Here is a 26729-nt window from a genome sequence, read left to right as displayed (position 1 = left end):
ATGGGTGGTCAAGATGATGAAGAACATGCTAAGTTATTGGGTAGTAGGAAGAACTGCAGTGGTCTAATGACAAAACTTTATCCTTTCTCAGTAGCGTTATTAATTTAAAAGCTTTAATGTCTTTATACTTGTAGGATAGAACAAGCTCTGGAAGAACTGGATCAGCATTTGAAGAAAACAGAATCACAAGTCTCACATTGCAGAGATGTGACAGATGTGACTGTAAGACTGCAACGTTGTCAGCTGCTGCTACATATCAAGGCCTCTAATACTTGCTGTTTATTCTTCAAGCCAAAGCCCTTGGAGACAAGTGATTAGAGGCAAATATTAACTTTGCCTTTTTTAAGGGAGATTCTGAGAAAGTATTGAAATCATGACCCAACAGTTGAAAATACATACAACAAATAAAAATAGTCTGCAACTCTTTATTTTAAATCTCAGATCTTTCATGACAAACTCTTTTGAGGACAGAGCCATGATTTGCTAACTTTTGACAAATAAATGTTGTGACTGAGGGCAGAAATTGATCAATGGATTCATCTGCAAATTATGTCTGTTAAAGGAAGGAATGAAATTGCTTGGTGTTTAGATTGTATTTCCTGAGACCCAATATGGATTTTGTCAGTTCTTTTAAAAGGATGATTTTTTTTACCCTCGCCAACAGATAGTTCCCCATGACAGTATTTTGTAATTTGGAAGAAAAAAAAAAAGTGGTCAGAAGTCTTTGTAATACAAAAACTACAAAAGCCCTGGGTTACTTTGGGTGACTTTTTTTCAGGGTGTAACAATTTTTAGTATGGGAACTGTAAGGAGAATCACAGAGTGAGCTATATTGTAAGATCTGCAAAACTGTTCACTGCAATGAAATCGCAATTGGCAAAAAATTTTCAATTTTCATGTGTATGTAAATCAGAGTCTCTTGATAGCCCAACTTCTGCTTCTGATATTTTAAAGTCTCTTATTTTTCTTTTGCTCTCAAATCTTTGCTGGAAAGTCTTTCTGTTGCAGGAGCAGAATTATGGACACTTTCTCAGGTCCAGATGACAAGTAATTGTTGCAGTCTTTGTCCTGGCTAAACTGACCAATGCTTACTGACATCTAGTTACCACAAAAGCATTTCCTTGTTCTTTGCTGATTATTACATCCTACATCAGGCAAGACCGTTTTTACCCACAATGTGATGATAAAAGGAAGAGAGCAATTTCCTGTTTGAAGTTTTACTTTCTGGTGATCGGCAGATAGTCCCCTTATTGTTACCATTAAATCAAAAGAGAAAGAGGGGAAACAGCAAATTTATTTTATTTTTTCTCCAGAAAAAAGTGAAGCTTCAAGTGGTGCTGACACAAACTCTTGAATTCTGGTCCACTACTTAGTCTATCACAACCAAAGGAAAGATAATCATACTCTGCATGCCAATCAGCACTATTTCTTTTGTAAGTTAGCCTCCACGACTGCTTTTAATGACTGCAGTTTCTATATTGTAGCTACAGGATAAACACTAATTTGCTATTGGGCACGAAAGTTTTAGTGGGCTGAAAAGAACTGTCTGGGTAACCTGCTAAGCCAGCAAATAGAGGAACATACACTACACTGCATGTGAGGGCAAGAGTTTTAATTGAGAAAAAAAAAAGACTGGGTTGAGACGTTCCCCAAGTGAGTGACCTAGTTCACTGCAGGGTTCACTGCTGCCAAACATATATAAAAGAAACTCTTGGCAGCACAAATTGGTTTATTGTTTTCTGCAGAGCATTTTAAAAGTTCTGGTATTGTTTTGAGTCTACAGTGAAAAATGGTTTTCCTTTATTACATTATTTTGAAGCTAAATTACCCTTTTCTGTCTAGCAGTGCTTTTAGCTGAGGTCATATCAGCAAGTTTTCTTTTTCACGGATTTGAACCCTGCAGTCTCAATGGAAGCTGAGATCTCTTGTCACAGAAGCTAAAGATTTTAGACTAACCAATATTAAAAATTACAACAAAATCAGGACAGGTGGCAAAACTCAGAGTTGTAAGCAACTGAACAAAATGTAGCCTACAAAATTAGTGGTTGAAGAAGATGTATGAACTGGAAGAAACAAAGGCTCGATTTACAGTTGCTATTACAAGCCTACAGTGCTCACTGTTAAACCCATTTCTTTTTCATTGGATAAGGAGAAAACACAAAGAAGGAAAAAGTGTGATTGGGCCATAAACCAGTCCTCACGTGCTACTGACAATGTATCAGACACTGCAATAGATTCTGAAATTATTCTATGGTGAGTCACAATACTTATTGTTCCTATTCTTGTGCATAAGCTGTGTCCCCTCTTTATATTGCTTCTGCAAGGATGCAGTACTTAGCAAGAAAAGTCTGTGATTTGTAGAAATATCAGAATGGGAATGCTAGCAACCCAAACTATTAACCTCCAGCTTCCCAACTCAAACCACTTAGTACTCAGCTGTTGATTAAAACATTCAGTTTGGGACATACACTTGTTTTTTCTGGATTTATTATATTTTTCTAGGAGAAAGTTCCTTACAGGAATGAACTTCTACTGGAAGATTTTCTTTGCAGAAATTAGGTTTCACTGAAAATCCAGTATTCAGCTGAAAAATTAATTTGATAGGATTTTTTGAACAGCTCTAAAACTGTGAACTATGCAACACTAGTCGTGAATTATCCCACTGATAGGGTGTTATTAAACATATGTCCAAGACCTTGCTCTTGGGAGCAAAGGTTTGCTTAAAGCAGGAAAGCTGAGGTGGTTCTGAAGTCACTCAATTTAATTTATTTATTGTTATACTTATGAGATAAAATAACTCTAGCTGACAGCTACGAGCTTTTTGTCTTTGCTCGGTTTTCTGACAGTAGCTTGCACTTGAGCCTATTTCTAAGCAACCATCAAGAAAAACAAACGTGCTAATGGAAAACAAACGGTGTATATATAGAATCAGCTGTAGGTTATTTAAGGACAGCTCTGGTAGCAAAAACTAGTTAGATACCTACCTAAGTAAACATATACCTAGCTGTAGCTGTAATTGGCGATTGCTTTCTGAGGTGACAGTGTCATCTTAATCATACATACACCACTGCACAGGTAGCCAAACCCTTCCTAACACCTTCCGTCCGTCCGTCCGTCCGTCCGTCCGTACCTTTCTCGAAATACAAAAGTGAAGCGAAGGCAGACCTCTGCCTAAGGTAAATTGCGACCTAACCCTGTTAAAGAGGCAGGACGGTAGCTCGCTGCCCTGGAAGGGGGACGGACTGCGCTTGGGTAAGGGGGCTTGGAGGAGGAAGAGGAGGAAGAAAGAGGAGGAAGAGGAGGAAGAGGAGGAAGAAAGAGGAGGAAGAGGAGGACGAGGAGGAAGAGGAGGAAGAGGAGGAAGAGGAGGAAGAGGAGGAAGAGGAGGAAGAGGAGGAAGAGGAGGAAGAGGAGGAAGAGGAGGAAGAGGAGGAAGAGGAGGACGGCTTTGCCCGGCTGAGCACCACCCGCCCATCCCCCTTAACGCCAGCGCTCAGCCGCCGACCGACCGCCGCCGCTACCTGTGCCCCGCGGCGCCCCCGGGTGGCACCGCCCTCCCGGACACGCCCGCCCCGCTCCGCTGCGGCGGCGGGGCAGGGGCGGGCCCGCGGCGCCGGTTATTTGGCTCCGCACCGTGGTCTCCCTGTTCTCTCTCTTTTGTCCCCGCTGCAGACCCGCCCGCTCTCGCTCTCCACCATGCCGAACATCGTGCTGTTCAGCGGCAGCTCTCACCACGATCTGTCCCAGCGGGTGGCGGACCGGCTCGGGCTGGAGCTGGGCAAGGTGGTCACCAAGAAGTTTAGCAACCAGGAGACCAGGTTTGTGAGGAAGGGAGCGGCGGGGATCGGGCCCCTTTCCCCAGCCTCCACCCCGTTACCTGCTGCTGCGGCCGAGCCGGTGCACAAGCCCATGGGTTGGCCCTCGCCACGCGCGGCCGCGGGGGTCCGGCGTGGTTAGGTGAGGCCTGTCCGGTCCTGGCTGACCCGTTCTCCGTCCCGCTGTAGGCAGAAGGGCCCTACAGCTACTGCACTGGAGTTGTTCCCGCTTGCCTGGGCTCCCTCCGGGAGCTGCTGGGCCGGGGAGAGGTGGCCCGGCCCATGCCAGGTGAAGAGCATCCTCCTGTGGGGTGAGGACGGTATGTGCTGCAGGCAGCCCGTCTGCAGCGTGAGCTTCTGCCTGCTGTTTGCAGATAGCTAGTTAAACGCTGATCGGCTTTATCTCCATAAACATAAAACCATCCTGAGTTTATGAATTACGGTATATTATGCCACTTCCTAAGTAGGCTTGGATGCAAGTGGATAGAAGAGCAGAATGGTGATGACTACACACTTGAGAAAGAGCCTGGGTCAAATTACCCTTCAGGATTTGTTCAACTGGTCTTTACCTTGTATCAGTGTGGTGGAGCAGCTGCAGCTCTGGTATGTTTCACCTCCTTAGTCCAAGACTGTTGGTCCTGTATGAGGATAATACAGTTGTTACTATGGCTTTGGCTCACTCCTGAAAGTGCAGGTGTATTGGGTTCCTGGCCAGTCGAATGCAGGAAGTGACTGATTACAGGAAAAATCCTGTGTGAAGCCATGAGGAGAGGCTTGCTCAGTCTGACTGAGAATGTGTTTGCCAGTGCTTTTTCTACCAGTATTGCCATTCTTTGTTAGTCATCTTGGCTTTCTGACCCACCTATTTTATTTACTCATTTTTAATGAAGAATTTTAAAGTGAGGTGACAGCTGTATGTACCCATGAACTGGTAAGACAGTGCAGCTGCTTTTCTGTAAAGGTGATTGAGACTAGGCTGCCAGTTGATTCTGAAACACAAGTTCCCAACTGTAAGTAGCTGGCTAGTCCCTGAGGTTATCATATGTTGATTTTTATCTGTTCTTTTTCTGAATCTCCCAGACAAACATGTTTTCATTGTTCCCTTTGAAAGATTAACATGGTGTATTCTAAAATTGCTCTCACAAAGCTTGTCCTTCCATTCTGTCTACGTGTTTGCATTCTCAGTTTAATTGCTCTTGTTCTGGTTATGCTCACTGGCATTACTATAAACCCTCTTCCATTGGTGTTTATGCAACCTAATGTTTGCACACTCTAACTCTTCTATTCATTCCTGATTGAATGTTTAAATCTTCTTTCAAGTCTTTCCAGCCCCATACTCACTTTATTGCTCTTTGATCTCTTTTCTGCATGGTAAAACTTAACTTGTGTATTTGGTTGCATGACTTCCTTGCTAATTTATGTCTAATTTTTTTCTGCATTTGTTCTCCAGAGACATTCAGTTCTGCTGTTTGCTGTGTTTTAAGCAGAGATTAATTGATTTAAATTTTATCCAAGGTAGAAATTTATCTCCAAAGTTTACATATTTATGAGGCAAGTTAATTAAATTCTATGCTTCAGGGTACAATAATCTCTAGTCTGTCATTGCGCCTATTTCTCTAGGTGTGCAATAACGACCTCTGCCATTAAACAAATAGGTAGTGGTGACTGCAAGGTGTCAGTGGTTTGGCTAATCTAGTAATGCCAATTTATTTTTTCAGGCAATTAGGGATTTGGTATGGTATAGATATGATGAACTTATTTAATCTAAACATTATTTCTGGTTGCTTCTGTTGCAACACTGACATTGTCTTTTTTTTTCTATTTATTTTTTTTTTTTGTTAACTTAAAATGCCTTAACACTTTAAATCATTAAGTGTTTGGGTTTGTTTTCTTTTTTTTTTCTTTTTTTTTTTTTTTACAACTTCACACTTTTGCATTCTAAAATGAAGATCTTATTTCCCATTCAGCAAGTGCAGTTTTACCCACTATATATATAATGTTTCAAGTGGGTAATCTTTTCAATATCCTTAGCAATTATTTCAGTGTTGGCTTTCCAGTTTTGTAGACTGATGTTCTTAATTAGGAAAAAAAAAAGGCAATAGTAATAAGGGAATTCATCAACAGTGTATTTGAAATTATACTACAGCTAAAGTTGGTAAGATATTTATGCTGAAGCATCTGGGTTTTTCAGTCTGCAGGGCAAAGTTTTGTTGTGCATGTATGTAAGCCAAAATCTATTTCTTGCTATATAATCCAGTCTTTTTTTTTTCCCCTCCTTTTTATTGCATTTTTAAATTTATAAACAAATGTATTGGCATTATGAAATACATTTGCAGTATTGCAGAATACTAGAACCTGATAGTTAAAGTGCTCAGAGAACCTCAAACCTTCCCAATGGCACTTGGTCAAACCCCTGTGCAAACAGATAAGCCTGGGCCTGAGGGTCAACAAACTCTTGCCTTGTCAGATCTGTTCAGTTAGCAAGTTATAGAGAAGATTGATCTTTCGTTAAAAATTCTGCTTTGCTGTTTGCTGCATTCTCTTAAATGTAAATTATGTGCAAATGGATAAATCTGTGCAGCCCCAGGGCTAAATCCTTGTCAGAGTTCTCTCTGGAAACCCTTCACTTGAGAACTGCAGTTAGCCTGGCTTGCAGAACAGAGTTGGGGGAAGAGTTGTTAAGTGTTTTGCATTACATTTCAACTCAAATGGGCTTAAGGACTCAGTCCTGATACTTAGCAGACATGAGGAACTGAAGCTGCATACCCTGAGTTTAGACAGGGATAGGGCCACCACTGACAAGCACTGTAGCTAAATGGACAGGTATATTGCTAACTCCAGAACACGTAAAATGGGAAAGACTTGTCTTTTTAATTTATACTGAGACTAGCATATCAAGCAATATCCTGGTTCTCTTCTGATTTAGACATTCTGTATTCTCACAGGTCTGTAACGGAGAAGTGCAATCTCTGTGCTAGAAAAAGTGAGGAAAATTGCGGAAGACTCAACCACTGCCCCATTCTATTTTTTTACCTCTTCCATCTAAACTGTATTGAAATGCTTTCGTTCAACTGACTGTCAAAGTCAAGCAACCTTAACTAAAGCAGTGAGAGAGCCCCTCAATAATATCTGGTTGTGGAAGATAACTCTGGTATTCACAGCTTGTGTGTCAGTTAAGTGCCAGCCAGTGTAATGGTAGGGTGGCACCACCTTTTCACTTACCTGGTAAAATGGCAGGGCTGCTGCAGTGGGGGGCTCAATCAATTTATCTTCTTCAAAACCCACAAGCAACCGGCATTGGCAGTTTGGCAGGCTGGAGGAAGAGGAAAGGAATGGAAGTCCTTAAACAGGCATGCAGAAGGCTGTTGTAGCCTCAGCATCATGAAGGTCTGTTTGACAGACGTGTAACAGAAGCATATAAACGCTCTGAAGTTTTTCACAGAATTATCTCCAAATAATTTCAGATGGCATTTAATTTTAGTTGATACACAATCCAAGTGCAGGCATTTTGACAATTCAGCTGATAAAAAAAATGTCATTGAATGTACATGTCTAAAAAAAGATTTCTTGCTGTATATGGTGTGCTTGCTTCTTTAAAGACTATTTATTTTATCTCTTCTTGAAACACTTGTTATTTTCAAAATGGAGAAACTGGAGTCATAGATGGTATCCTCTTACACACGTAGTGCTCCTACCCATTCTTGTGAGCTTCTTGTCAGATTCACTGGCTGAAGTGAGTCTTTTTGCAGATTTTTCTTGACAGAGCCACGAGGAAGGGAATTAAAGTCCTGCCTGGCACGTGTGAATTTGGACGCTGCCTACCAGCTGCCTTATTTAACTGCTGAGGCTGAGTTGTTTCAGGAACATTGACTTAAGTGTATGCCATTCAGCTTTTAGAGGAAAATATGGGTTGACTACAAAAGGACACTGCTGTATGGGAAGCGCTGTGTTGTTGATATGAGGGCCATTTGTTTGTAAGTAAATAAAACTGGTTTCTTGGACTGAAATTTAATCTTGGAAGATAGGAAAAAATGTCTGATGTTTCCTTGGAGAAATCTTACAGGGATGGACATAAGCCTATATTTCACACTAAGCTGGGTAATGAAAATGGTTTATTCTATGGAGTAAATAATTGGGGGGGAAAAAATGGCAACAAACCTGGAAACATTGGTATCAGTGCTGCATATCAGTGACGCACAATTCGGCACCTGGCTGTAACATTTCTCTCCCATCTCCCCGTCATCATACTCCAACTTTTCTACTGCAGTTGTCTTGAAAAAGACATGACCTCACTATGTATCCTGTACCCCGGTTCCTTTGGGTTCAGCTGCTGTAAGTGCTATAAGCTGTATCACCCTTGTTGGAGTATATGGTTATGGTGTTGGCAGACCTCTAATTGTGGAATAAGCAAGCTCAGTTCATAAACTGGTGTTAAGTCAGCTGAAGGCAGGAGGAGTTAGGGACATTTTGGGTGTGAAGTGTCTCCATACTACTCAGCCACTAAGCGACTCACAAGCGGGGTTGTTGTGCTCTTGCCCTGTGGCAGTGGAGGCAGCTGTTTCCCTCAGTCACTGCTTGCTTACACTGTCATGAGCAACGGGAGGTTGGGGAAACAGATGTTACCAGCTTGCCTGAGTAAGATAAAAATTGCTTCTGGATTGCATGCACTTTGTTTATATAGGGAATTGAAGATGCAGCAAATATGACCATTTATCACACTGTTCGTAGATCTCAGTCAGAAAAGGCCCAAAAATGCTTCAAAGCCTTTGGTTTGAGGCCTTCACTTTGTTCACCTGTGCACTTTTTATCTTTAAGTAAATGCTAAATGCTTGAAATGTAAAAACAAAAAATGACCCATGTGAGTAATGCTGACATGTCCCACGTATCCTTAGCTGCACAGTTTGGTACTCAGCCTTTGAAGACTCTGTGCATGTCTTCAGACTTGTTAGACCTTTGCTTCAAAATTTTCTAAGGGTTCTTTTCAGACTGCATGTAGCTCAACCCAGAGGCGTTTGAGTGAAGGTGTTTTCCTGTTGTGGTGGCAAGCTGCGTGCCACTTGGAGGGTAAGGCAACATTTCCCATCTTGCAGTGCTTGCCATGCCAGTGCCCACCATTAGAATGGGGCAGTTACCAGTGGAGATCTAAATGGGGGTTGATCTTGGAAGTATTAAAATGGAACTGTGAGGAGACAATGGGTGCTGGGAGGTTTGGGATACTTATAAACTTAAAACCAGTTCTGGCATTTTTGTTTGTTCTTTTTGGCTTTGCTAGTACCCACTTTATTATATATATTTATTTGCCCACTAAATTGGAGGTCTTGTGCTAAAACACATCTTGTGCTAAAAGACATCTGCAAAACACATTCCCAAAGGTAAGGGGTCAAGCATACACCATTGCTTAGTGCTTTCCATTGGCTGGGTTTCAATTAATTGCAAATTCAGCATGTGGATTTTTTTTTTATCACTTTTGAGATATTGATACTTTTTGCACGCAGTATAAGGACTCTTGACTTTAAATTCTGGCCTCTTCTCTTGTTATTAAAAGTGCCTGAAGTACACATCTACTTTATTGGCACCTAAATTGCTTGAGAAATCTTACTTTTTGTAACTATGGCTAGAAGCTTAATCTGTTGCAATTATTTTAAGAGGTACCTAGAGCCTTTTTAAATGCATGATTTGAACAGGATTATAGTTATGGAATTACATTATTCATCATTTTAGTCTGGATCTGCATGCTTAATCCTCTGCTTCCCCACAACCAGTTTTTGTTTTTAAAATTCCCATTGCTGTAAGCAATGTGTACTCTCTTGGGAGTGTACTATAAATCTGGCTTAGAAGGAGCTCAGCCTGCTGTTACTTCTGATTTTGGATTTTTCTTAATGGGTGCTTCAGCTCCTGAGATACGTTTGTAACATGAGTGGGTTCTGAGCTTTATCCCTAGTTTCATGGCAGTTAATCTAACCAAGCTTCTACTTGTTAAATTGAACTCTCAAATCAGCCTTTGCAAGATGAAGGCAGACACCAACACTGAATCTTGGTTTTCATCATGTCCTGTCTTGTGTGTATCTTTCCTAGCTAGAGCCTCGTACTTGTGGATTCCAAGCAACTGGCTCAAAAAAAATTAATTACTTCTTTGGGCTATTGATTTCTGTAATTTTTACTTTAAAGCACAATTGTGTGGCGTCAGGGCTTTAAATGTGCGAGTTCTGTTTACTCTTCTTGAATGAGAAGTTTATTTAAACTGAGTGTTACCAAATAGCCGAATTTGATTAAATTGCATAAAACAAACAGAGCTTGCAATCTTGAGGCAAGAGCTTGTTCTTGTGTCCTTCATTTGTGTCCTCACTATGTGAAATTGTTTAAATAACCCCCTCAAACAGCTAATTTGGCCATGATATTGATGTTCCAAATGGTATTTAGTAGTAATGTTAATAACTGTCGAACGGTTCAACTGCTGCTAGGTTAGTGTGCTCTAATAGTTACTTGAGGCACAATACTTCAGATAACTGATAGTGTAGTTTATAGTCCTTCACTGGTTGTCTGTTTATAGGTGAATGTGTGGAGGAAAAAAAAGGGGGGATGACAAAACTCCAAACCACCCTTTCCCGAAACAAAACAAACAGCAACCCAACAACAACAACAAAACATCCAAAAAAGTCCCAGTGTGCTTAGTATGGGCTATGTCTGAAGTAATACTTGCAACACAGTGACTTGTTATCTTTTACTGTGTAGCTTGATGAAGGTAAAATAAGCAGCTTTGTGTCACTTGTTGAGTCTACATAATACTTCTCAGTACCAGTCTTTGAGAAGGTTGACAATTAGAGATACTGATCTGTTGCACAGCTGTCTCTAGTTGACTGGGAAAAGATCTTTTTGCAACAATTACATTACGCTATTCTCTGGCGCCTTTAGCTGGGTTATTCCTAAGTGCTATGCAAGTATTAATTTAAGAGTAATTTATTTTATTCTGCACATGACTTCTGTGTCTGCTAGAAAAGGTATTTATATATACATATATACATACACTCGCAATTCTGTGTGCCAAATAAGTATGTTGTTCTGGCCTGAAATGCATAACCAAATTTTTTTCAAATGCACCAAGAGAGAAAGTAAAAGCATTTCCGTTTTTGAAGTTCTTTACAAGACGAAAAAGTTACTGCTAGCCCAAGGTCATTGAAAAGATAGTAGTTAATGGCAATGGAAGAAGCATCCTTTCAGGTCCATTGTATTAAACAGATCTATATTTATCTCAAAGTATATTCCCTGACCTTCTAAATACCTGGTATTTCTTAGCAGCATGCTTAGAAATTACTGGGTTTTTAAAGGAGCAAAACAACTCTGTGTGTTATAATTTAGTGTTCTTTGTGTATATAACAATCAATAAGATCATGTATTTTTGTCATTCAGCAAAGTTTTCCTGTTACATGTGTCTGTGAAAATAATGGTTAGGTTGGTTTCTTTTCCTCTAAATACTAAGATCTTGTTCTGCCCTTGTCACTCCAGTAATATTCTCCTCTGAAAATGAATTTGGGTGTTTTTTCTTAGTCTTTTTCTATTTTCTCAGTCTTTTTCTATTTTCTCTTCTTTGTAATGGATTCTAAGTTAATTTCCAGAACTGGAGAGTAACTTCACAGTCTTGGGTTGAGAGAGGTGTCATGGAGCTTTTGATGGTGTTCTTCTTTGTACCTATTCCTAAAGCGTGGTATGTGACAACACTTGTTATTAAGCTGGTCTGAGTCAAGTGACAATTATCATTTTTCAGAGCCCTCATAGTGATAACCATGAATCTATAATGATGATTGAGGCTGTCTGCATAAGCTAGTGGGTAGATGCTTTACCTGAAGCTGGATTTGTGTGATCAGAAACAATGTCAGGTTTCTCTATTTATTTATTTATCTGGCTTTGTTTATTCTTCTGAGAAGTGGACCTCTGATATTGCAATACCAGACCTGGTTTTGGTAGGGTTTCTAATAAAGCCTGACCAGTATATTCCAATCATGGAATATACTTCATGTCTTGCTGAACTTAAGTTATATTGACGAAAACATTTTCAGCTTCACTAAGGAAACAAAGAATGTATTTTGATCAAAATGTTTTTCTCTGAACAGTCCTATTCTGTTGATCAAAAAATTGAATAGGGAAGTAACAGTTCTATAACCAAAAAAATTGTCTTTGCCAAGACAGAAACCTCCAAAAGGTTTCCTGGATTAACACTGAGATAATCTGTAGATGACACTGTCCCTGATCACCTCTGTTCTTCCTAGTGTTTCCTAGGTTGTTTATTTTGGCCTTAAGAAAACCTGCTAGTAGCAATGTTAGGCAAAAAATGTGTTCAACTAAGGACAAAAAAATAAGACAGGATCTTTTTATGGCTTGTTTGTGAGTGCAGAGAAGTCAAATAAGGGGTATGGGAGGATGGACTCAACTATCTTGAAGGTAATAAATCAAATGTTTGCATATCATTAAGATGTTTTTAAGCAGTAAATTCCTTTCTGTTTTCTAGCTTAGTGTTTTTGAAAGTTAATGAGTCTTACACAGCACCCTGCAAGCTGGTAAACAAAAGTTTTTCAGATTGTGTTTGACTAGAACAGGCCTCAGCACTGAAGGACTGTGGCTAATCAGAGAAATTACCCACATCTGGGCTTTCTGGGTAGTTTCCAGCTAGAAGCTTTTGCTTATTTGTGTCTTGGGTAAAGATGCAACCTTTTAAATAAGGGCCCAAGATATTTTAGCATTTAATTACTAAGACTAACTTAGTAGAACATGGGTTTGAAGGGTCTGATTGTCTCATTACTTATGGAGTCTGTATGTTTCTTGTACATTGTGCATGGATTCAGGGAAAGCTGAAGATTAGTCTGCTGGGTTTGTGTAACTTCTGGAGTAACAAGTATGAAAAGATAGTGTGGTTCAACAGTTGATTTATCTTGCTTGGGTCTAGAATTGAAAAAGAATCCATATTCAACAGATTTGTTTTAATTTTCCTGTTTGTTTATAAGGTCTGTTTAATTTTTTCTTTCTGTGGTGAGAGCAGTGAACTGTGCCAGAATTTGCCTTGAAGTCTGTAGAACAAAGTAACTCTTAGATACTATCATAAGGAACCACAGTATGCAAGCACAGGTAGAGCAAATAGAACAACTGATGCAACGTAAGATTTGAGTCATGTTGATGAGCAGACCTCTTTGTTTTTCTCTAAATTTTTTTTTTATTTTTTATTTTTTTAAAAAAGTAATTTACTTGGACATCATGGTATACATTTTAACTGGACTTCTGGTTTTGAGGCATAGTTGTACTTCTCTCTTGTAAATTGCAGTAGTTTCTTGAATTTAGTAACATCTTAATTATAATAGAAAAATAATTGCCCTTTTTAAGGAGACGTTTTGATGCAGGTAGCACTTAATACTTCAAAGCTGGCCTGTTTCTGTACTTTCTAGGTTATTCTTTTTATTGGTCATCTTCTTGGGAGATGGCAAGCACACAGAACATACAGACGAAACAAAACAAAAAGGCAGTATCAGATTTAATAAAAATGTGAGCTACATCATTACTATAGCCATAAATTACATGTCGGTTGGTATGGACCTTATGAAGACCGTATTTAGGCTGAAGTAAATTTAGACTGGCGTATACTGAAATAAACATTGTATCAAGGAGAGAGTTATCCAAATCGCTGTAAAAAAAAAAAAAATGTTGCGCTAAATGGGGATAAACGTATAGAAGTTTGTTAAAATAAAACTTTTTTTTTTTCCTGCTCTTTAATAATGTTTTTCCAGTAATTCAAGTGTTTAAATGGTCATCTCCTGCTCTTTCAGTGTAGAGATTGGTGAAAGCGTGAGAGGAGAAGATGTGTATATCATCCAGAGCGGCTGTGGCGAAATAAATGACAACTTAATGGAACTGCTTATCATGATCAATGCTTGCAAGATTGCATCATCCTCCAGAGTGACTGCTGTAATTCCATGTTTTCCATATGCCAGGCAAGATAAGAAAGATAAGGTAGGCAAGAACTGTGTCATTTTGGAATGCTTTTTTTCAGCTTGTTCACTTGAAATTTTTTTTGGAGATGAAACCTGATTTCATAAATATTAAGTGCTTTGAAAGATTTACTTGGCCTTTTCATCTTTTTTGGTAAAATGTTAAATTATTTCATATATAGGTGAATGAACTGAGACAAATTGTTTTGTTTGGTTGGTTTTTTTTGCTTGTGTTTTGATAATTGATATGGCTTCAGTTTGAAAAAGTATTTACATCCTATGTGTGGTATATTGCAGAGTACTCTGCTAGCAAAACTCACCTTATATAATTGCTTTTCTTGCTTTTCCTAGTTTGTTTTTGGGCTTTTTTAACCTCTATATATGAAAAGAGCACACCCCTTTAAACATTTTAATTGCATGGAATGAAATCCTTAATTTGAAGTGTTATTATAATTATCTAGATGGGGTTTATGCTATATGGTTTAACAGAAAGCCAAATGGAATGAACTGATTAAATCTGCAATGCATAACAATGCATAAGTAATTAATAAAAACTTTTTCTTTTTGCCACAAGGCAAGTAAAAAAATTTTTAGTAATTTTTATTGATGCAGACCACAAATTGTATGTGAACCCCATAAATATTCATCTAATCTTAGTGCCTTTTTCCTGAACTTGGTCTGTCAGAACTGATGACTATACCAGTTCAGCCAAGTTGGTAACACAGTAACAAACTCTGCGGCAAGCTAGTTTGGTTTTAAAAAATATGGAACTAAAGTTTTTTGTCTCTGAGATATATATCTATCTCTATATATATAGAGATAGATATATATGTACACAGAGAAAACTTGTAATATGTTACGTGAATGTTCCTTTTGCCTAATCTCGCTTGAAAAAGCTTAAAAATAAATGTGAATTTGGCTTTTAAGATAGGATTGCAGTGGTTTTTCTTTTTGGCAAATTGCACCTCTCCTATACTTCCTTTAAATAGCTCCCTCCTTTTCACTTTGGACATCAAGCAAAGCATCCTGAAAGCTTTCTCTTGTTCTTTATACTGTTTTATATAAATGCATAACAGTACTGAAAAGTAATGCAGGAGCTAAAAGTAAGAGCAGCTATTACAATACATGTAGTGCTCAGCTGGTGATGTCTGACAACAAAACTAAACAGAGAAAAATTATTTTCTGATATACTCATTCTTTAAGTGCAGGCTCTCTAATACCATACTAATATTATCAAGACCTCCTTTCTATACTTCCAAAAGCAGAATTCAGGAGTTAGACAGTAGCTCCCTATTCTTTGCTTACATCTTTGAGAACTTCATTTTTGCTGTGTTTTATATTTAATAATGCTCTCCCTCAATCAGGAGAGCTAAAATACTACTTTTTATCAGAACAGCTTGAAAAAGAAGAAATAAACTTTTTGTTGAAAGGGGAGAACACACCACTATGCTTTGATTTCCAAATTAATATGGGAAGGTTCTGCTGGCCCATCCTATAAGTTCCTGGTGTGGGAAAAAGCTGATTATGTTCCAAGATTTCCGTGCACCTTGGTTATACCTTGTCAAGGTTACCCCAAATCCATGTGGCAAACTTCCAAGAGACACTTAAAACCCACAATGTGATAGCCAAACATGCCACCCAGGAGCACTTTGTCTTTTGGAAATGCCATCAGAAGATGGATAGCTGATGAAAGTGATTTTTTTTTTTTTTTTTTTTTGATTAACAGAATTTGAACATTGTACCTGACTCTTCTCTGGGTGTCACTGTGCTCTCCTGCAATTCTAGGCATGCCATTTCTTTTTTCCTTTTTCTTTTTTTTTTTTTCTTTTTTCTTTAACCTCTGTTTTGCAATTGAAAAAATGTTTGCCATCTTTGGAAATTAACCTTGGTAGTTGACCTCCATGTTGCAAAATAAGCTATAATATAGCTGTCAACATTGGGCAGCTTATTGACAGGGAGATCTTTCCTCCTGCTCGCTGTTGGATTGCATCACATCATTTGGTCTTTGACCCATGTTGAGTGCACAAGTTGTGTGCTGCCTGAAATATCAGTGATGTGCCAGCCACTTTCTTACTATGGTTGTGCACAGTTTTTCTTCCCTCAGGTGAAAGATATTGCTATAGTCTGCTTGACTATGAAGCGAAGCAGTATAATCTTCACTAAACTGGTTGCTGTTTTCTGGTTTGAATTTAAGTTGTTGAGTTTAATCCATAAAGAACTAAGTAGACTGAGTCCTTGCTGCTTGAAATAACCCTTTATTATGCATCCCTCTGTTGCAGCTATGATTGCTGAGAACAATGAAAATACTCTTTATTTATCTAAGGAAAGGACCTTGCAGTAAAAAATCGTGTTCTGCACATGACCTGTGTAATCTACTTCGGAAATTTTAGCATTAAACCTGAACTAACTTTGAATTAGAAACAGAGGTTAAAAATAAAAACAAAAAAAAACCCAAAAAACAAACAAACAAAAAAAAGCTTACTGGGAATCATAGAAAAGTTGGTAAATTACTTTGGATGCAGTCAAGTACTGCCGTAAACTAGAATACTCCTGAGACACAAGCTAGCTAATTTAACAATAGCTCAGGTGTATCTGTGCTTTGGCCATAGCTGCATTTATGCATCCTCTTATTATGCTAACCTTCCAAGCCATGGGCAGGACACACTTGTGTAGGATGCTGCAGAGATGCCTTTGACTTGGTTAGAAGTAGAGTGGCAGGAGAGTTTGGTGTTCTACAGCTCATGTAACTTTGTTTTTTTGATTTGTAGAAGGGGTCCGTGGAGCGTTGGGTAGGTATCCTTTTTTTTTTTTTTTTTTTTTTTTTTTTAATCTAACGCTATGCATTTCCATTAATATGGCCTTAAAACGGGTGAAACTTACTATTTACATTATATATAACTAGGGACATTTTCAGTTTCACATCTTGATTTCAGCTGTGTTTCACCTAGGCCATGACAGTAATCCTGTGGAATAATTTGCTACTGGAAAACTCCTAGCTTCTAGTTAAAAAATTATCTGGGCATCCAAGATAATGGCCTTCAGCTTCTGAAGCGTCAAAGCACATCTCATTTTTTAAACAATAAATTTTGCTAATACGTTAGTGAACATCCAGGATCCATACACTTCACAACTGGCTTTCTTGGAAGTGAAAGTTCCAATTATAAATCTTTGGGGCTTCATGGATTTTTTTTTTTTTTGGTTGGTTGTTTTTTGTTGTTTGTTTTTCTTTGTTCAGGATGGCTGTGATGCATTTTGAGCAAGACAATTTAATAAGATGTTTAAAGGCAAGAGAGCTTTAATCTTGAACAATTTTTGCTTTCAGCTATATGTCCTTTGCATGGTTACTCTTGTGAGGTTGTTCATATTAGCTTTGTAGATTCTCCCCCACCCCTGGTAATTATAAGAATCACAAATAAATTTCTAATGCATCACTAAGAGAGAAATCATTTATATAACTTGTTAAACTTAAGTGGCGAATTTCCTTAGAAACCAAAAACTCAGTGATTTTGTTTTTTACAATTTAGCTTCTGTACATAATGTAATGTTGTGTTTCACACTAATAATTCTGAAACTAATCTTAAATTGTGACAAAGAATGGAACAATGAAAATTGTGAATCTCTGTGTCCTTGCCTCTTTGATCAGAAGCAAACTTTATAAACTCAAGATAAAGAAAATCTTGAGTTCTTATATACCTTTGCCATCTAAGTTTGAGTAACAAGGCTAGGTTATCTGAGGTTCCCATGAATGTAGTGCCTTTGATTTTAAAATAATCTACAATTTGGGTCATACTGTAAGACAAAATTTATTTTCTATGCAAGCAATCAAATCCGAAATGCTTTTGAACATGTGTTTTCTCTTTTAATGCACTATTTTGTGTAAAAGAAACTGTCAGATAGCTGCAAACTTCATTTCTCTTAATCTCCTACTAGCCCATTCTTGAGAAACAGGTGTTGGTGTTTGTGTTGTTTCTTGAGAAACAGGTGTTGGTGTTGTGTTGCCTACCAACACGTAGGCAATCTGTGACGTGTGCATATCTGCTAAAACCAGTTACCTAGTGGTAAAACCTTCAAGTTCTTCCTTCTGGGAAGGCAGCCTGCAAGGCCAGCAGCTGAAAGAAGTACCAACTGGTAATGTATTCATTAGTAGTTGATGGAGGAAAGTATTTTGTTTTGGTTGGGGTTTTTTTTTGGGTTTTTTTTTTTTTTTTTTGCATTGGTGATATTCATCATATTGATACTTGAGACAAACTAAGCGGTATTCACATTGAAAAGAAATAGAAAAGAAAATAGAAGCAAAATTCTGTGTGCTGGATGGAGAGGAAATGGCAAACTACATTCTGGGAAGAAGGTAATCTGCCTTTAGCAGCAAGCCTGACCTAGTTACTTGTTTCTACTGGAAAGGGTGGTTCTGGTTTGCCATCTTCTTTTCCCTTCCATTTGAGCTGTCTCAGCTGGCTGCTGTGGGTTCAGACAAGTCCCAGTGTGCAGCACAAGGGAAGTGGTAGAAGTATATAGCCTTGGAAGAAGGGATGGGAAAAGCAGGAAAGCCAACCTGTGGTTGCAGCATCACCAGTGTTGGTCCAGTTTAGCTCTGACATCAAAACAGATCTTTGCAGAAAGCTAATAAGAGAACACTGATAGAATCAAAAAAGAAGAAACTAAATCTTTGTTTTATTAGATGTTGCCAGCAATTTGAGAAGATCTTACAGGCCAGCTTAAATATGTCCATTTGTACTGCTAAGACAAGCTCAAGTGATCAACAATTTGAATGGTGTGAACCAAATATTTACTACTAATAATAGAAATATCCAGAAAACTTGGGCCAACCTGGACCTTACAGAACTGAATTTAAATGAGGGGCAGCATAGTCTTTAGTAACTGGAAAATAGTTCATGCTGAAGATAGCAAGCTCTTATGGAAGCTATATGCATCTGAATTGCAGACATCTAGAGAAGTGCTAGCTGTCGCATATCTTCTGTGCATCTTAAACAGACCAAATGATGATGTTCTGTGAAACACAAAAACTATAAAAAGGATGGTTTTCAAATTGAAGAATTTCTGTCCTGATGGTGATAAACTTGATCCAGCCATGAGAAAGACTGCAATATCTCACTTTCTTTTCTGAAAGTATGTTGGCAATCTGCAGGTTGAAATGGAAATGCTGAGTTTCCACCTAAACTAACAAAAATTTTGAGGAAAATACTGGCTCTGATATGACACGGGGAGAAAAGCATGCAGGTTAAATTGGCTGTGGTTCAGCTTATTTTAGGTTATGCCCTTGAGCATCAGTGGAAAGACAGCAGAGATACTCTGTAATTGTGTGTATGGAATAGAGGGAAAAAGGGTTCCTAGGAGGCTAAATTGAGGCTATTTGCTAAAGAGATGTAGGAGAAAAGAATACTATGCCAGCAGAAAACGAAGTCTGACAATGAGATGGAACCTCTGAATTGCAGTTCTGCCTTCATGCTAATGTTATTGCCAGCTACTAGCCTTATTTAAAGATTAGCAAGAAGAGAACAGGAGGTTTTGTTTAGTACTCCTGTTAGAGAAAACTGTTAAACATAGGGGCACACAGCTGTTTTTAGAGCTTAAAAGAAAAAATCTGAAAAAGCTTTATAGTTGCTAAAAAATCTTCCAGTCACAATTTTCCATTTTCTTTTTTTTTTATGTTGCTCTTTGTTCTGCATCCTTGTCACTTCTAAAAAACCTCTTGTTATTGGCATTAACATTGCTAAATATATTTTTGTTGGTGTTCTTTCTGCTTTTCTGTTTTGTTTGTTGAGTTTTGTTTGTTTTGGTTTATTTGGTTGTTATGGGGTTGTTTTCATCCCCTTGCCCCCTGTCCGTTTTGGGAATTCTAGATTCATAATTGCATCCAACAATTAAGCCTGAATTAGCAAAAAAAGGATAAATATATAGGCTGAGGTAGAAGACCCCTGCCAACATGGGTCTGTTACAAGGTTTACTGTCTCATGAAGAAATGCTTGATTCTCTTTTAAAGCAGTATTTTCAAAAGTTGGATTCACTCTGCCTTCAATCTTTGGGTTTGGCAGTGTTTTTAAGCAGTTATAGTTGATCAAGAGTTAGATGTTAATGTAGGGTAGTAACTTGGAGAAATGGAAATTGTCCAACTTTCTGCTATAGGAAAGCTACCTGAAAGTTTTAAATAGAAGAAATTGGAAACTCTATCTCCAATTTATCTGCTTCTTAGTCTAATTACTAGGAAGTATTATTAGGCAGACAGTGCAAACTGATTTAGATATTCTTAAATGTTCTAGTGAGTTTTGAAACCCTGGTAGCAAAATTAGCCATTGACAGACTAGTTTGGCTAAAGTTCTGGAGCTCTCCACATCTAGATTCCAAATATTCTAAAGGAGAAAATCAGTAAAAGTAGCAAAATTTCTGGCTCCTTGCATCTAGTTGAAATAGCGCTTAAATTTAAACATTTGTGCTTTATTTCCTAGAGTCGTGCTCCAATCTCTGCAAAACTTGTTGCTAACATGCTGTCAGTTGCAGGGGCTGATCACATCATCACCATGGACTTGCATGCTTCTCAGATCCAGGTACCTATCAGTTCTTCATAACTGTGGCTAGGAGTTCTACTGAATTAATGTGTGAAAGGTTAATGTAGGAGATTCCATTTTTGCTTACTAACTTGAATCTTGCCCATATTGAAATGCTGCTGTGCCTGTCAAGCTGTTCAAATTTATGGAAGTTAAATATTATTCACTGAATTTTTTTGAGAGCTTTTCATAACTTGAACCTGGCCACCTTCAGGCACTTATCTTTTCTGATTTTTATATCATTTGAGAACAGCCGTTTCTTTATTTCACTACTATTGGGTGAGATTTTTAGAGGCCTTAATATTTGTCTAACTTCTGCTACATTTGATAGTAATATAGTGCAGAATTAGACAAGTATAAAATACTAATTAAAGCTCTACTATACATGAAAGGCAAAGGCTTGATTCTTTCCTTGTATCTTTATTCCAGATAAGACATAAACCTATATTCATTAAATTCTCTTTTTTTTTTTTTTTTTTTGGACTAGGGTTTCTTTGACATTCCAGTAGATAACCTGTATGCAGAACCTGCAGTGCTGCAATGGATTAAAGAGAACATTTTGGAGTGGAGAAATTGTATCATAGTTTCACCTGATGCAGGTGGTGCAAAAAGGTATTATACAAACCTAAAAATATTAGTTTTCCATATAGCTAGTGGTTAATGAAGTAGCTTGTCTTCATTCCTCTATCAGCTATGCAAGATAGATGATACATCACTGATTAATCCAAACTGCATCGTAAAAACAGCTAGTTCATCCAATGTTGTTCATGCTTGAAAACATCCAGGAGCTTTCTATACTCTAAAGAAAATCTTTTTCTCTTTCCCTGGCTATGGCCTCATTAGCTGAATCCCTCCACAGGAGGGAAGAGATTTTTCCTGCTGCTTGCTTCTTTAGTCCAGTTGCTGCAACTCTTCCTGCTTCGCTCTGGAATTGCCTAAGCTTCTCTTCTCTGTCAAAGCATATGGCCTATCCCCACTGTACCTGCTGGCATTTAGGTAAGAGCTTGCTTGAGTTGTGTTTCTTTTTTTTTTTTTTTTTTCTTTGTTACTGCATTCCAGTTGTAAACCTATTGACCCCAAGTTGTGCACTGAATACTAGAAAAAGGGAAGTGAAGTTTTGAGTGGCAAAAGGTGAAAATAAAAAGGATAATTCATTGGTGTGTTTCTCCATTCGCAGCATGCATTTCTCATTTAGCAGACTCTCTTTTATTTGGTAATCTAATAAGTATAAACTGATGCAGAACCAGGCGGGCTGGTGAGGTGATGAAGCATGCCACTAAGGCAAAATGCTTATTCTCAAGTTTTATTGGTCATGCTCCTTCTACAAACAAAAGACAAATGAAGTAAGAATCCTGTAACCCCATAGTAGTTTAGGTGTTTGGATTTAGCATGGGGAAAAATGTGAAACACTCTCATAATTTGATTTTAGTTGAAGTCTTTTGGTCTGTTGTGAGTGTTCATAGAATTACAGAAGTTTGGGTTGGGAGGGAACCCTCAAATGTCATCTAGTTCAACCCCCCTGCAATGAGCAGGGACATCTTTAACTACATCAGGTTGCCCAGAGCCACATCCAGCCTGCCTTGAATGTCTCCACGGATGATGCATCCACCACCTCTCTGGGCAACCTTTTTACCACCCTTGTAAAAAAAATTTCTTCCTCACATCCTGTTTGAATCTCTTCTCTTTTAGTTTAAAGTCATTTCCCCTCACCCTATTGTATCAGGCCCTGCTAAAAAGTGTCTCCCCAGTTCATGTTGCAATAATTCATAGGGAAGTAGGACTGCTTAGAATTCCATAGCTGTTCTGTTTAGATGAATTGAGTTAAAGATGTGAAGAATAGAAACCATAGAAAACTTTCTAAAATCCAGATCTCTCAGTCAGTTGAATTTCTTTGTTCATTCCTATCTGGATACTGTAGGGTTTTTTTGGTTTTTTTTTGTTGGGGATTCTGTTGGGTTGTCTTCTTGTTTTGCGTGTTTGTTTGTTTGTTAACTAAATACAGCCTTTGCTTAGAATTCAAATCAGAAGATAGCATTTTTTTCCTCTAACAAATATTTGTATATTACCAGTTTGATAATAAGACTTTATTTTTTGAGGACCGCTTTCACTGTATTTAACATAGTCTATCTTTGGTACCTTTCTGTTGTAACGCAACCAGGCAGTTTTGAAGTAGGAAAAGATGTTGCTTTCAATAAACTCACAATTGCTTCTTCACTTCCATTAATGTAATGTAAGCAAAATGGTTTGCCTTTCCATTTAAAACATGCAGATCTTCAAAATAATATTTGGGTTAATGAAAAGTGAATAAAATATTAATAAAGTTTGTCTTAAAATTTAAATCTGCAAGAATTAAAGAAACTTTAAAAAATGTTCTTTCAGTAATTTAAAATATCTGGGCTTTGGGGGTTTTTTACCATTTGCTTTTTTTTCTAGCTTATTAAATTCTGTGACTGAAATAAGGGATGCAACTTCTGTTAATATTTTAATTTCATTGAGGTCTTGCTATGAAATTACACAATTATTCAGAAAAAATGCCAAAAAACTTGGGGCTTTTGTTTATCACTCAGTTGTTGAAATACTGTAACAGCACCTTTGTATTTAAGTAGTAAGGAAGTAAAACTGTATTCTCTATTAGCTGTGTACGTTAATCACCTTGTTGATAACATTCTAAACATCTTTTAAAAAGATAGCCTACGAGGTTTCACCAACATAGAAAAAGCACAGTATTGTTTACCCCTGTGTCTTTGTACCCACCAGCTTGGTATATTAAAAAACCTGAAAAAAGCAATCACAAGTTTGTAAGAAATTAAGTTTGTTATTGGAGGTTTGTCTGGCCACCAGAGGTCACCCTGAATACTTTTAACAGATCTTTGTCAAGCAGATGTCTGCTTGAGTTACTAATTACTAATGAAGTAAGGTAGTGGATTACTATCATGTACTGCTAAAAGGAATATTAATCACTATTAAATTCTTTGGGGTTTTTTTCCCCTTTGGTTTGTTTTCTCATTTCTGCAATGGTATTTTCAGTTAGAGAATGCTACAGTGCATACTGGTGTAGGTTTAGAATTGAGGCTACTTCTACTTTAAATAAGTGTCCGTCACTAGGTATTGCAGCAGTTTAATAAAAGCTTGTGTATAGCAGAAATGTGTTCAAATCCAGACACTTAGCTTTTTCTGCAGTAATTTCAAAGCCAGAAAACAAAAACTGTGGCTTATGACACACACTGTGGCTCTGCTTTTGCTTTTGAAATAATCTTCTAAATGTGCTGTATTTCTTCCTGTAACTTAGGGTTACTTCAATTGCTGACAGACTGAATGTGGAATTTGCTCTCATTCATAAGGAAAGAAAAAAGGCAAATGAAGTGGACAGAATGGTCTTGGTTGGTGACGTGAAAGACCGAGTAGCAATTCTTGTGGATGATATGGCTGACACATGTGGCACAATATGTCATGCAGCAGACAAGTAAGTGTTGTTATGAACTGGCCCATTGTCTTGTTATACTGTAACTTGCAGATAGCTGATGAAAGCTGTTGCTGTGTCCTGCACGCTTATAACCCAACTTGACCTTTGTAGTGTGAAGTAATTGTGATCCTGGAGTCTATACGTTGTAGTCCTGTGATCAAGCAGTGTTCCCCTTTAGAATGTGGAATTGAGAATATATGTACAGAAATATAGTATCTGTGTTTAGAAAGCAGACAAAATAAAGAACAAGTCATTTAACTTGGTACACACTCACTCTGTCACAGTGCATGCTCCTTGTAGGTTGCAGCTACTAAACCTATTGCTGAGAATGACCAGAAAACGTTGATTCTGTTGAGTCATTCAAAATGAAATGATGTTTCTGTGATTTTGTCATGGATATTTTTTGGTTTTTGTTTTCGGTTGTGTGTGTTCTGTTCGGGTTGTTTGGGTTTTTTTTCCCCTATCTTACTGTGCTTATGCTGTGGTCTTATAAAATACCACTCTTTGAGGTCTCCATTTGCATGACTAGAAAAGCAGCTAGGACATAGCTGAGCATCTGGAGGCAGAGAGCTCGGTCAAAACCAAGTTAAGAGACTGATTCATCCACAAGGTATTCTGGTTCTTGGATTTAGACTTCTTTTTGTCTCCTGTGCTGCATTTTACTGTGTTTGGATGAACAGCGTGTTTTCCCACAACCCTGCAGTAAGCTAGGCTTTGAATTATTAACATTTCGTCTTCCTCAAACTGTTTCCAAGCAGAATTGTTTGAACTGCAAATGAAAACAAAGGTGGACAATAAGGCAGGCACAACAGACTTGTGAATACTGCCATCAAACCTTTTAAAAATTTTTATTAAAAATTTTATTTTTGCCAGATAGAAAACTTGTACCAGTATTCAGTTGTATCTTGTGTTAATATGTACAGCATTTTAGATTAGTATCACTGCTACTGGAAAGAGCTGTTTAATTAGCAGGGTTGGTTTTTTTTTTGTGAGCCTTACATGAGTGGAACGTTTTAAGTTCTCTGAATTAATTTGTAGATATTTGCATATTCCTGTAGTTTCCAGGAGGAATTTGCATGTAAAATCTATTTTGTGGAGATTTGTATCTGGCTTAATCTGTAGTCATGTATGTAAACAGGCATGACAGCATACTTTTCTTTCGTGTTCTACAGGTTGGTATCTGCTGGAGCTACTAAAGTTTATGCCATTCTTACACATGGCATCTTTTCTGGTCCTGCTATTTCTCGGATTAATAATGCATCATTTGAGGCTGTTGTGGTAACTAACACAATCCCCCAAGAAGAGAAAATGAAACACTGCCCAAAAATTCAGGTACCATAGTGTTTGTCATCTGTTTAAACTCTGGATTTGTGTTTTACTGTTCACTGATGCTAGAATTTGTGACCTGAGAGCAAAATAATATTCTAAAAGACATTGTTTGCAGAACATCTTGCTAAAACATGCCTATGAACTGTTTTAAGGGGTCTTGGGTGGTACAATAGAATATTGAAAATATTTGGTATTTGTAGCTAATAGAGTATGTGTACCTGTGAAAGAGTGGCAAATGTAAAACTGGCTGGGTTTTTAGTTTGTTCAGGTTTTTTGTTCTTTTTTGGGTTTTTGTGTGTGTGGTTTTGTTTTTTTTTTAATCGGTATTAATCATACAATATTTATATGTAGGAGCTCAAGTTAGCAACGTTATTGTGGATGCCACAGAAACCTTCAAGGTTTTTTTGGGTTGTTTGTTTGGTTTTTTTTTAAAAATACACTGAAGAAAAGGCCAAGATAACAATGACGTGTTTCTTTTCAAAAACCAAATGAAAGTACAAAGTTCACTTACGTTAGTAGATTTTGCACATGATTGTTCTGGGAAGTCATGAGACCCCTTTGGAGTTTTTCTGTACTACAGAGTGGAGGAAAGCATAAAAGATTGTTGGGTTTTGGTTTTTTGTTCGCGTTGGGATTATTTTTTTTTTTTTTTCAGGCAACACTGAATTATTATTTTTTTTAAATGTTAAGATTTATTTGGTATTTATTGAAACCATAAAAGGTATACTTCCCTTAAACTATATTTGTGTTCAGTGGAAACTGCCATCTGATGGCTGGAATAGTTTTTTTGACAGCATGCCCTGTGCCAGAAGTCTCAGCAGTATGCCTGTGCAGCAATCTTATTCAATGTTTCCTTACTCAATTTTTGAGTGTCTGTTAATGCAGTTCTTATGTATTTGTTATGTATTTAATGCTTTAATGTTTATTTAATTCCTAGAAGAGGTAAGAAAGCACAATGATAAATTGCATGTTTGTTCATATGCTTCTAAATGGTATAGTTGATTGCTCTTGGCATGCTATAAAACTTATCATCTTAATTTTTCTTTCAGTTTATTGACATTTCCATGATCCTGGCTGAGGCAATTCGAAGAACGCATAATGGTGAATCTGTGTCTTATCTGTTCAGTCATGTCCCCTTGTAACTGTAGGAGGTTACATTGCATTGTTGCAAAAGTGCCTTCAGCTAGCACTGTTGTTTTTAACAATGCATCTCAACCACAAGAAATTAGTATCTTTGTACAATTCCAGAGCTTTTAGGTTAATTATTTTATTTGTCTTGTAATTACCATTGTTCTTTGTAAATGGGCAATAAATCTCAGTTGTGCAGAAACGTCATAAATTCCCTTGAGAATCTGGAAGTCGTGTGTTGTGTAAGTTTGTTTGGTTGGTTTTTTTTATGTGTCTACCCTTGCTTTCTGCTAAGCTGCTGCTTCAGATCCATTTTTCTAGGCAGAACTCTACAAACTGTTCCTAAAACTTGATGAGATGTATGCATATAAGATCATGTTCTGTGTTAAGCTAAATGCTGCAGACTTGGGTATCTTGTATCTATTTGTCTGTCAAACAAGCAGTTGTTGTTTTTTGTTAC

At 37.7% G+C, this 26729-nt stretch overlaps 1 protein-coding gene across 4 annotated transcripts; it reads left to right on the top strand.

Moving 5' to 3' along the window:
• Positions 1-3696: 3696 nt before the first annotated feature.
• PRPS2 (phosphoribosyl pyrophosphate synthetase 2) lies at positions 3697-26596 on the top strand (the record flags this gene model as incomplete). Of its 4 annotated transcripts, XM_080613784.1 has the most annotated exons (8): positions 3697-3818; positions 13625-13808; positions 16555-16575; positions 20251-20349; positions 20837-20961; positions 23639-23812; positions 24985-25144; positions 26191-26596. In XM_080613784.1, the coding sequence occupies 8 exons, from the start codon at positions 3697-3699 to the stop codon at positions 26281-26283; spliced, it is 978 nt and encodes a 325-aa protein (XP_080469910.1). In that variant the 3' UTR covers positions 26284-26596. The 4 variants fall into 4 exon arrangements, with proteins under 4 accessions (XP_080469910.1, XP_080469913.1, XP_080469912.1 ...); XM_080613787.1 differs by lacking the exon at positions 16555-16575; XM_080613786.1 differs by lacking the exon at positions 16555-16575 and having other exon boundaries at positions 13625-13817.
• Between the last annotated feature and the right edge of the window lie 133 nt (positions 26597-26729).

The sequence above is a fragment of the Psittacula echo genome (genome assembly GCF_963264785.1).
Source record: "Psittacula echo genome assembly, chromosome: 3".
In the NCBI taxonomy this organism is placed as follows: domain Eukaryota; kingdom Metazoa; phylum Chordata; class Aves; order Psittaciformes; family Psittacidae; genus Psittacula; species Psittacula echo.
Note: the sequence above shows the minus strand (reverse complement) of the source record. Positions and strands in the feature narration are given on the sequence as shown.